Genomic DNA, 11,867 nt, shown 5'->3' with positions numbered 1-11,867 from the left:
ACCTTACCTATACCCTCATTCCATCAATATGAATAGTCCCCGAACGCCCAATTCACGATATGGCATCAGATAAGGTTCGTGGTAGTCGCCGGGTGAGGTTTCAAGAAGGTCATAATATATCTCGTGTCTACTGATTTACTCCAGATGCTGGACATCCAAGCTGGATCTTTTGAGTTTCGAGTGTACCGGATCATGATCATTCGGAACAAGCTACCGTCATCTTGTATCCATCATGCGTCTCACTCCTCCACTGTATCCTCCTCAACTCCCTCCAAGAAGCTTTCCTTGAGGCCCGCAAAACCGTGAGTCTCCAACAATGTCTCACCCCTATAAAGCTCCAATTTATCTTCCTTCAAGTCAATAAAATAAGACCACTCCACACTCCCCAACATTCTCGTGTCATCTGGCATATGCTTCAACGTCCCGTCTAATATCTTTGGCAGCGCGTTCGCTCCTTGCACATTCCGCAGAAGGCAATACCAATCCGATAATTCCTGATTGCTAACCCTGGTGTCGGAGAAGCCCAACTTGGAGTACTTCTCTTGCAGCTCGGTATTTGGCTTGGTTGAGGGTTCAAACCAGGTGAGCTATTAGGTGCTTAGGGTTAGTAATGTACAATAATCAAAATGGAGAACGAATCTTGAGCAAAACAGGGGCAATAGATAAGCCTCGTTGGGATGGCTATTGTGGGTTCCACCAAGCTTCATGGCACCAACTTGCTGATCTGGCAGTGAGAAATGGTGATACCAACTGCAAATGAGAATCTAACTTAGAGGACATACATTGTGGACATGTTCAAGCATTGCACGCTTCTCTCCTTCTTTGAGCCCAAGAATGAATTTAGCAACCTGAGCTCCCAAGCCGGATGGGTAAGAATCGAACTGGTTGTAGGAAGCCCGACGGCGTCCTGCAATGATAAACCCAAGAAGCCCTCGTGTCCCCATGGTCAGTTTGAGAAGACTAAGAGAAGTTAGATTTGTAGAATATTGCATTTACTAGAAGTACCTGTTCTCTGATTACGGCAAAGCGGGAAAGTCCTCGATGCAATGAAAAAAGGTAGTGAAAATTGAAGCTGTCAAAGGGGAGATCAAGAGTGAGAAGTCTATTAGCGGTGGCTCTAGGGCCTCTATATATACACTGGGTAGGTAGGCAGCAAGGTAGGCAACAGGATTGAAGCCTACGAAGGGTTCAAATCTAGTCTTGATATAGTCAAGCTAGTAGGCAGACATGCTCCACTTGTTCTCTGATTACGGGAAGGTTCTCGATGCAAAAAAAGTTAGTGAAAATTGCAGCATATTCGAAACGGGCCAGCGAACTTTAGGTCAGAGCTATCGCTGGGTCTGGTAAGTGTTGTCTAGGGGAATTTAGAGGCTCATCCGAAGTGGCTATGGTGTAGTAACCACTGAATGAATCACACCTGATACTGATCTCCTTTACAGCAAACCACAACGTATGGGGCGAAGCCAACGAGATGTCCGCAGTTAAATCATCTCATCAACTCCCCTTCATACCTTGATCAGAAGAATTACCTCTCGATGCCTTGTCTCCACTTCAATCCGAACTTTTCTCCATCCTGCAATTCAAAAGACTGGTTGTGAAAATATGGCTGCATCGGGCGATCTGCCAACAATGGGGTATAAGGATAGCGAGCATAGGAACTGTGTCGAGTTTGGTGAATACAAGGGTGGTCTGCGTGTATTTAGAATGCATTTATTTTATTATGTTATCGGCTTAGGATCAATCAAATGCCTGACTCTATGCTGTCCAAATTCGCGTGTTCTTCTGTCATACATATCTCGAATGCTACCAGGTTGATGAAAGACTGTTGGACCACGGAAATCGTCGTTTTCGTCAGTCCAAATATGACTGCGCCAACATGGATCAGCAAGAGTGGCTCCAGGTCCAAGATCTTGCCAGATACGGAACACTACCCGGCCTGGATGGACTGTAATGGAGTAATCAGTGGGACACCGGCCGCATGAATGGTGCAAATCCTGCCCCATATTCGCAACTTTGAATGCTGTATAGACCACATCGATCAAAGGATTCCGCAATATCCTAGGATTGGGTTTGGAGACCAAACCTAAATGCGGACAGAATCTGAAAGCCGGTCTGGATAGGGTTTCGAGTGAAAGTGGTACAGTCTCCTCATCAAACTGCCAGATTGTGAACAAAATGAATCTGCCGTCGACGATATTTGGGTAGACAGAAAACTTGACGGTCATTCCATAGAAGCCTGATGAAGCCACCGAACTACTCTCCATTAATTTTCTTAGGTACACCTGATGGACATTTCCTAGGCGGGCATACTTAAGCGCCAGCTGCACATGGTAGTGTCTTACTGTATAGCAGATGCCGAAGTAAAGAGAATCGTAAAGGCGCGCAAATTGTTGACACTCATACCGCAGAAACAGGTTAGAAGGGGTATCATCCATATCCACAATGTGTAGTACGTTGCAGCTGGTGCAAAGTCGATGATCTGGTAGGACGTCCGCCAGCCCGGCGAGGACTTTCAGGCGCTCATCATCAGAAAGTTTTCGAGTGGCGGAGGAGCACTTGGAATGTAAAAGAAGCCGCAGGGTTTTACAAGTCCGGGAGGCTATGATATTAGAATGCAAAGGAAGCTGGTCGAAAATGAGACGGAGGATATCAAGCGGTAAGTCGAGGAACTTGGGGCTTTGCTTGATAAAATATATTCGTCTGCTTCGGGTGAATAGTCTTGCCAGCCGCTGGTACAGAGACATTGCAGAAATGTGGCTCAGCGACGAGTCTGGTTTTGGAGAGAGGACAGTAGGACGTTTGATAGTCTTTTCCAGGGTAGGGATGAGGCAGTCTTTCACTAGTATAGCATGGTTGATATCTTTAAGTAGGAAATGATTGTAAACGCATGAGGCTTATAAAACTTCATCGAAAATCTAAGCTCTCAGATTTGTGGCATCACGGAGGAAGGTCGGACTGGTGTGTGAAATATCTAACAAAGTTATATCCGCAAGCGGATATCGCTAACTTTTTTTACTAAAACGTTAATTCTATAGTCTAGGGGACTTTCGCAAGATTTATTAGGGTACCTCCCCACTGCGTGCACGGTCCGACTCAATGCACACCGAAATTGTGAGGGGACTTTGTAGACAGGGGGCTATAAGGCACGATTGTAGGAACAGGATATATTGTGGAGGAGACGAATCCTTAAGGAGGTGAGGCCTCTAGGATCGGAGAGACTACAGTAAAACCTCGTTATACCGTTCAGCTCGGTAGTAGGGGGTTTGAACGTTATGCCGTATGGAAACGTTATATTGCGAGCTCACTTATTAGTCGCTGCAAGGGGCTAAATCAACTCTTCTCTCTATCTATAACTACTTAAAGAAGCTTATAATAGTCGTCTGCTTTACTTGCGCAACTCAACGGCCTTAAATTACTCTCTGCCTTTATGAGAGCTGTAATTAGAGTCTTATTACTCTCCTCTTGCTGCCCCTTATAGAGCTTAAGGCACTCTAGTGTATCTAAAGCCTTATTAAGCCTAAACATGCGGAACGTTAATCCCCCAACGTAAATTTTGACCCGAGTTTATAAGTAATAAGCCAATTAATTTTAGAGCTTTATTATATAGACTTTAATTAATATATATAGAGATAAGGTTTTCTAGGGGGAGACCCCCTGGGACCCCCCTATATAGAGCTTTTGCTTAATTTAGAAGTAGTAGTAAGATTAAGGCGCCTTGGTCGCCCCTCCGTCCTTCCTATCTCCTCTCTCACCTATCTCCTCGTCAGATGCTGTCTATATCGCCACGTCGACTAATAGATCCCTTAGTAGGGACTAGGGAGGGGTATTAGAGCACCTCTAGCTTTATAAGAAGAAGAAAGAAAAAGAGAGGGAGGGTATTAGAGAGGAAGGTAAGAGTAGGTTGTATTTATAGACGGCGAGTGAGGCCTACGAACGGGAGATTAGGCAGCCATAATATAGACATTAACGTTGCTCAACTAACACCTACCGGACGTCGTTCGTCCTTCCTATCCCCTCTTTTACCCGTCTCCTCGTTAGATGCTGTCTATATTTACTACTTTATTAGTAGATCCCATTAGTGTGGACTAGAGGATATTAGAGCAAGGAGTATTAGAGCACCTCTAGTACTATAAGGAAGTAAGAAAAGAAGAGAGAAGATATAAAGGAAGGAGTATTTATAGACGGGAGGAGCCTATAAACAGGAGATTAGGCAGCTATTAAATAGATATTAACATTGTTGCTCAACTAATACCTCACTAGACGCCCTCCGCCTTCCTGTCTCCCTTTACCGTCTCCTTATGTAGGATGCTAATGCTATATCGCCACATCGACTATAAATCCCTTAGTGGGGACTAGGAAGGGGTATTAAGAGCAGCCTCTAGTTTTTAAGGAAAGAAGAAAAGAGAAAGGAAGGTATAGAGGACGCTCACTTCCTCATAGATAGGAGGAGGGCCGTGTAGTATAGGAATTAGGCAGGCTATAATATAGCTAGGTTAATATTACTTAACTAATTACATACTAGAGGCCTCCTCCGGTTCTTCGTATCCTCTCTCTACCCTGAGTCTTATCTCTTAATACTATCTATATTGTCCACGTTAACTTAATAAATCCCTTAGTAGGGACTAGGGAGGGGTATTAGAGCACCTCTAGCTCTTATAAGGAAGAAGAAAGAAAAAGAGAGGAAGGTATAGAGGAGGGAGTATTTATAGATAGGAGGAGGCCCTATAAGCACGTGATTTAGTAAGTACTAATAATATAAGATTCTCGTATAAGATGGGCTTAATTGCTTACTAAAATACGGGGTGTCTTTATTACTATAGTAGCTACTACAGTAGTAGAGACGCCTTAAATATTTAATGTAACTAACTACTAAGGCTATTAATAAGTAAAAGGTAGGCTACCGATATAGTGCAAACGATATAGTTATTAATATTATTTATAGCCTATTTTTACTTCTAGTATACGCGTAAATCATCCTTATATTTAGCGTAGAGCTAGTTATAAGTAGTAAGCTAGTTTAGGTTTAGCTTTGCTATTAATATAGCCGTAGGTAGTATGTCCCTTAGTATGGGCCGATTTAGTAGTTCTAGCTTTAGAAGATCGTCTTTCTTCTTAAATAGGTCGATATACTGCTATACCTTATTAGTTTTGGCTGTGTTTTAGATAATAAAGAACTATTAAATCTAATTAGATGGCTTGTTAAGGATAAGGTTGATTTTTAATTTAGTAAAGGTTGTTATTTTTAAAATTTAATAGGTTAGGAAGGGTCTAGGTTAGGGTCTAGCTAGCGTTTTAGCAGAACCTTATTTAGACGTTCCGAACTTTTAATTTAATTTATTAGTTCGTTCGTTAGTCGGATTTTGTTATAAGGAGCGCGATTAATAACCCCTACTAATAGCTTTAACTACGTCTAATTTTTAATTTATAAATTAGCAGATCTATAGATAATAGTTATTTTAAGTAGCTCCAGGTGCGGTATATATAAAATCTTAACTATAGTATAGAGAAGTCGTGGCTGCTAATATGCGGTCCTAAGTAGTATATATTCTTAGAGGTTATATAACTCCTTATATAAGCAACATTTCCGCCCTTTAAAAAAAATTTAAAAAATTCTAAAAATTAATTAACGCTATAGATAGCAGCAATATTGATCCGGTAATACTGCCAATTCTCCCTATATACTATTATATATATATCTAACAGCTTTAAAAGCGGTAAGAAGGTAGGACGGATAGGGGGGTTAAAATTTAGAAAATTAGATTTTGTGGTTAAGTTGTTTAAAAATTAGGAAACCAAGACGAATGCTATATTCTCCGCTTACCTCCGAGCTAGTATATAATTTCCTATTTAGAAAAAGTTGTTTATAAGTAGTTGCTACTGCCTCTATATAAAATCTTCTTATTATGCCTCTTTGGTCTTACTTATAGATGACTAAAATTATTCTATATTAAACCTACGTTTAAATATAAGCCCTAAAAGCTTCTTAACTCGTGAGATTGCTATATAGGTTAGCCTAGCTATCTTATCCTTTTTTTTAACATCTAAAACCACCCGGTTAAGTATTAGGCCTTAGCTTTTATATATAGTAAGAGTAAAAGCTAGAGTAATTGGAAATTAACGCCGTAAGTAAGAGCCTTTTATACCCTCCTACTTACAAAGCATAGAAAATATAGGAATAACTTTCTTACTATCCTGCCGAGTAAATAGGGCAGGTCCATTGTACCCATCTATTATAATTAGTAGTAACTAAGGCTAATCCTTTTTAATATCCGCGTGTCCCTTCTATATAACATCTTTAACTGTACCAGTAGTACCATTTACTAAGCCTAGTTTAACCCAGATATTCTATATTAGCATTACTTTCGCGCCAATATATAGGGCTAGATTCTTTATAGTATCGCACTAATTAGGAGTAACTTTCCGCGCACCTATACCAGTGTTAACTAACTTAATAGCTACTACTGGCTGTAAAAGGTTACAAAGCTAAACAGTGTTATACTTACCTATAGCAGCGCGTATGCTATATAGCCGAATTACGTTATTAAAGCCCGTAACCTTATTAATAAATAGGTCCTGCTTATACCTAGTTAAAAGAAGCTTCTAGGTTAAATTACTTATAGAATTACTATATAGCTCCGTAAGGGCGGTCCTAAATACAAAGCTCTTAATATTATTACCGCCCTGCCGTATAACTTAATTTAGGACAGCTGTTTAGTTAATTGCCTTATAGGCTTCCTTTCTATAGCTAGCGAGCTCTAACGGCCTAGCGGGTAAATTGCTATATAAGGCCGCCTAACCTATAGGGGAAAGCTAATAGAAATTGCCTATTAGCAAGATGTTTAAGCCTCTAAAGTAGTTGTTGTTATATATAAGGTAGATCTAACGAAGGCGGTGATTAATCTAGGCTAGATATACTTGCCTAATTATAGATTTCTCATTAAGGATAAGATAGTAAATATCCTTAAAAGCTTATTATAGAGGCATAAGACTAGTAGTAGGCAATTTATTAAACGGATGGTTTACTAGTAACCTTAATAGATTGTATATAGTTCTGCCGTTAATATTAAAGGCAGCTACCCTAGTAGGGGCCGCTTAAGCTAATAGCAACGGCTTGCTATTAGCCCTTGCCATATTATAGAGCATAGTAAAGAGGACAGCAATAAGATATAATTTGCCGGTTCCTACCTCTCCATTAATATTAATCCGCAGTAGGGGGGGGCTAAGGCCCACTTAGATCTGCCTGTAGTAATTAACTATAATATTATAGATATAACGCTAACCTAGTTATAAGGAGGATGGAGTTACTATTTAGGATAGGCGGCTTTATGGTAGAGGCTATAGCCGTACTTCCTACCAATAAGTCCTCTTATTAAGCTGCGGGTATATACCCTAATGCGTACTCTAGTTATAGTTATAATTAAGCTCCCTATTACTAAGCCTATTAAAATCCTTAATTTTAACTCCATTAATATTTTAAACGCGGGTATGCAGGGCTTTAAAGGACTAGTATAGCTCTAAGTCGTCTACAAAATCGTCCTTAAACTCATTAATATTATTAGTAGTTTCGCGACCTTCCTCTAGTTTTTAATTATAAAAGTAGTTGGGTGGGTACTAATAAGAGTTAACGCAAGCCTAATAGGAAGCTATATAATTAGGGGCCCCAAATCTATTAGTATAAGTAGCTACTTCCTTATACTCCCTCTACAGGTAATAAAGAATAAGCTTTATATAGTAGAACCTAGGATACTATAAATAGGAACGATTACCGTTATATCGCGGAAAGTACGATATAACTTAAGGCCTTACTCTTAGCCGACGCTTATAAGTAGAGTAATTAAAATAGAGTAGAAAATTGAAGAAAGTAACGTCCTCTACCCCATCTAGGCGGCGCTTATATTTCTTATAGTTAGACAGTCCGCACCCTCTTAGTTGCCCATTATTAAGCTTATACGTAGCGCTTTAATTATCCTCCTAGCGGTAGTCTAAAGTTACTAGATTTCTAAAGCCTTTATAAAGGGAAATGTTAAGAAGTAGATAGTATACCTCCTACGCTAACTAATTGCGTTTAGTAATAAGCTTATTTATAAACCTAGCTACAACCAAACTAAAGGCATAAAGGCTATTAGCGTACGGCTATACTAATTAGAGTAACTCCTAATAGGAAGTTAACTTCTTCTCTTCCTTACTGTAATATTTGCCTATATAGTTAACTATTACTAATATACTTATAGCGGGTGATATATCAATATTCGCCATCCACGCTAATATTATAGCTGCATTGTAACCATTAAAAAGCTTATTATTACGCTACGGACAGAACGTCTAGTAATATAGATTTTAATCCTTTAATACAGCGGCCTTATTATAGAAAGAGCGTGGAAAATAGAAGCGGCACTCCTTTGCTTTAGTGGAGCCTTTCTTTAATCTTAAGCAGTAAGATTCGGTGTAATTACGGTGCCGTTAAAATCGATTAAGGTAGGCAGTAAGAAGCTCACTAGTATTAAGCTGTTCTTTATAGCTAAGAGTAAAAAAATATTAGAGATCGGGAGGCCTAGATTAATTAGGATTAACTACGGATATAAAAGTAGTCCAGTACTTAGCAAAAGCCGCCCTTAACTTACTAGCTAACGGATCTGGCCTTAGGGCTGTTAAACTCCATAAGAAGCTATATATATGGCCNCTANCTTATACCTNCCACTTATATNGGGACTAAAAGTCTATGCTATTAAATAGGCCNATAAGCACGTGCTTCCTAAATAGATTAAAGCGGCAATNNAGCTAGTAAGCAGNAATATGCGGATTATTGTTAAGATTTTAAGAAGCAATCCGGTAGCGCTAAGCCTTATTAGCAGCCTTATATTCGTTAAATAGAGGCATATAAGAGTGTAGATTATACCAATATAGATTAGTAGCGCTAAGTGTAAAGAATAGAGACCCGCTCTTAATATTCTTAGTATAAGCTATAAGCTTATTTCTCTTCTGCCTCTAGTAAGGTCTAATACCCTTAAGGTTTTATATATACTGTACAATCTTATTCAGCAACTAGCTACCCCTATTACTATTTATAAGATTACTAAGCTTATTTAAAGATAGACTATTTTTATTTAATTGGCCGTAAAGGAAGCGGGTGGCGCTAAGGGCTTGCTTTCTTATAATCCGATTAAATACATAGTAGTGAAATAAGGGGTGGCGGCTAAACTAACCGTCCTAATACTTAAGCATATACTTAGCGTACGCAGCCAGGGTAACTATATGGCTTTGTAGTATATCAAAATCGGCTTTACTATAAGGAAACAGAGTAGGAAAGGCGCCGCGCATAATAAAACTAGCTAATCGCTTAGAAAGAGGTGTTTATTACATAGTAGGAACCTCTAAGCCCGCTTATAGGTCTTATTAGTATTAAACCTCGCGACCTAAAAGCTCCAATTTATTAAGGTTAGGCACTAGATTAGGAACCAAAGTATCTAGTATATTATTATTAAATTCGCCGTCCAGTATATTACTGCCAAGCTCGGTAGGTAGAGGATTAACAGCATAAGGATATTATATAGAAGTAGTAGGGTAAGCCGTCGGGCCACTAAAATTAGACTCTAACTTATTAATATAAGATAGCTAATCTAATATAGAGCCATTTTTGGGTAAGCTTATAAGCTAGGTGCTACATATTTTAACGTCGCGATAATTAGGATAATTAACCTTTAGAAAGGAAAGCCACTATACTATAGCAGAGCGCCTTATAGCATACCGCTTGGTAAACCGCCGACTTAGGTATTTACCACCCTCTACTACCGTAGGCCTTACGACCAGTATATCGAGTTTAGTAGGTAGCCATAGTAGCTGCCTCTAAGTCTTTAATATATTCTGGCCAAAGCAGTAGACATAGCTAGTATAGCGATATTACTGGCCGCGTATACGCATAACTTATAGATAAACGTATACGCGCGTAATTAGAAGCTCCTCCACCACGGTAAGTATAGGTAGGAAGCCAGGAACAGGCCCCGGATTAAGCCCGTTGCTTTCACCAAATAGGGGTAAAAGGGTTAGATTTTTAAGGCTATTGGCGTCCTTAATACAGGCTTTATATATACCTATATTATCACCCTTCGTAGCTAGGCCTATTTAGAACCACCGCTCCTTACAATAACTGCACGTCTCCATACATTTAGCCTATAGTATACTCCTAAACTTCTTAATTCGCTCCCAATCGACAGCTAAAACAGGTAGTGGTATAGCCGTAGTCGGAGCTTGCCGCGAGAAAGGTGGTATTGGCGGTAGGGTAGGTATTAGCGGAAGGGTAGGTATTGGCGGAAGGGTAGGTATTGGCAGTAGAGCAGGCATAGGAGCTAGTTCTGGCAAGGACGTATTTAGGCCATCTGGAGTGCCTTTGCTGCACGGAGCTTCATCTATAGTATATAGCGGAGGGGTAGGCGAGTGAGCTTCACCCCGCCGATTAAGAATGCGGTGCTCCCATTGTATTGCCCTAATTGTCTTCCGCCGTTAAGCTATCTTAGGGGTATCTTAGCTATTCTGGCCGCGAGGTAGGAAGGCATTCTCGGTATTGTTTTCAGGTAGAGTAGTTCGCTAGCGCCTTATAGGACGAGTCTTAGTAGAACCTAACTCTACAAAAGCTCTCCGCTTATTTAAATTATATTTAGAGATCTAGAAAAGTAAGTAGAGGTAGAAGTAATATATAGGGAAGACGCGCCTTTGACTAATATAACTGGTATAGCTTTAAAAGCTTCTTTAAAGGGCCGTCTTTAACAAAGCTAAGGCGGGGCTTATAAATATAGCACTTGCTATACTGAATTACAGTAGGATCTGCCATATTTATAATGTATATAGTAGTATTAATAGAGGTGTTAACAAAAAGGAAGGCGCAATACTAGGATATTTTAATGTTCGTCACGTGGATTCTGCCACAACTTACTACGCACGCTTTTTCATCTAACCAATTAGAAGCCGGCTTAGCGAGAGTTTGAATTCCAGGACCCGAATATAATAGACTACTTATACCTCGGGTCAATAAAGCATAGAAAATATAAGGATAACTTTCTTACTATCCTACCGAGTAAATAGGGCAGGTCCGTTATACCTATCTACCGTAATTAATAGTAACTAAGGCTAATCCTTTTTAATATCCGCGTGTCCCTTCTATACAATATCTTTAACTATATTAGTAGTACTATTTACTAAGCCTAGTTTAACCTAAATATTCTATATTAGTATTACTTTCGCGCTAATATATAGGGCTAGATTCTCTATAGTATCGCACTAATTAGGAGTAACTTTTCGCGCACCTATACTAGTGTTAACTAACTTAATAGCTACTACTAGCTGTAAAAGGTTATAAAGCCGAATAGTATTATACTTACCTATAGCAGCGCGTATGCTATATAGCCGAATTACGTTATTAAAGCCCGCAACCTTATTGGTAGATAGGCCTTACTTATACCTAGTTAAAAGAAGCTTTTAGGTTAAATCACTTATAAAATTACTACGTAGCTCTATAAGGGCGGTCCTAAATATAAAGCTTTTAGTATTATTACCGCCCTACCGCATAACTTAATCTAAGACAGCTATTCGGTTAATCGCCTTATAGGCTTCCTTTCTATAGCTAGCTAGCTCTGACGGCCTAGCAGGTAAATTGCTATATAAGGCCGCCTAACCTACAAGGGGAAGCTAATAGAAATCGCCTACTAGTAAAATATTTAAGCCTCTAAAGTAGTTATTGTTACGCATAGGGTAGATTTAACGGAGGCGGTAATTAATCTAAGCTAGATATACTTACCTAATTATAGATTTCTTATTAAGGATAAGATAGTGAATATCCTTAAAAGCTTATTATAGAGGCGTAAGACTAGTAGCAG

The 11,867-nt window shown here is 39.5% G+C and overlaps 2 protein-coding genes across 2 annotated transcripts; both read right to left on the bottom strand.

Moving 5' to 3' along the window:
• Positions 1–145: 145 nt before the first annotated feature.
• Positions 146–1,086, bottom strand: K441DRAFT_654709 (uncharacterized protein). The gene is made up of 3 exons (XM_067647729.1): positions 1,006–1,086; positions 783–960; positions 146–587 (listed from the first exon to the last, which is right to left on the bottom strand). Exons 2-3 carry the CDS (start codon positions 942–944, stop codon positions 240–242), a joined length of 510 nt encoding a protein of 169 aa, XP_067507378.1. The 5' UTR covers positions 945–960; positions 1,006–1,086; the 3' UTR covers positions 146–239.
• Positions 1,087–1,781: 695 nt separating this feature from the next.
• Positions 1,782–2,684, bottom strand: K441DRAFT_453699 (uncharacterized protein; the record flags this gene model as incomplete). The annotated part of the gene is made up of 1 exon (XM_067641719.1): positions 1,782–2,684. A coding segment is annotated over one exon (903 nt), but the record flags the coding sequence as incomplete, so codon positions are not given.
• Positions 2,685–11,867: the final 9,183 nt, after the last annotated feature.

The sequence above is a fragment of the Cenococcum geophilum genome (genome assembly GCF_001692895.1).
Source record: "Cenococcum geophilum 1.58 unplaced genomic scaffold K441scaffold_8, whole genome shotgun sequence".
NCBI classification, from domain to species: Eukaryota; Fungi; Ascomycota; class Dothideomycetes; order Gloniales; family Gloniaceae; genus Cenococcum; species Cenococcum geophilum.
This window is presented reverse-complemented; position numbering and strand designations above follow the sequence as displayed.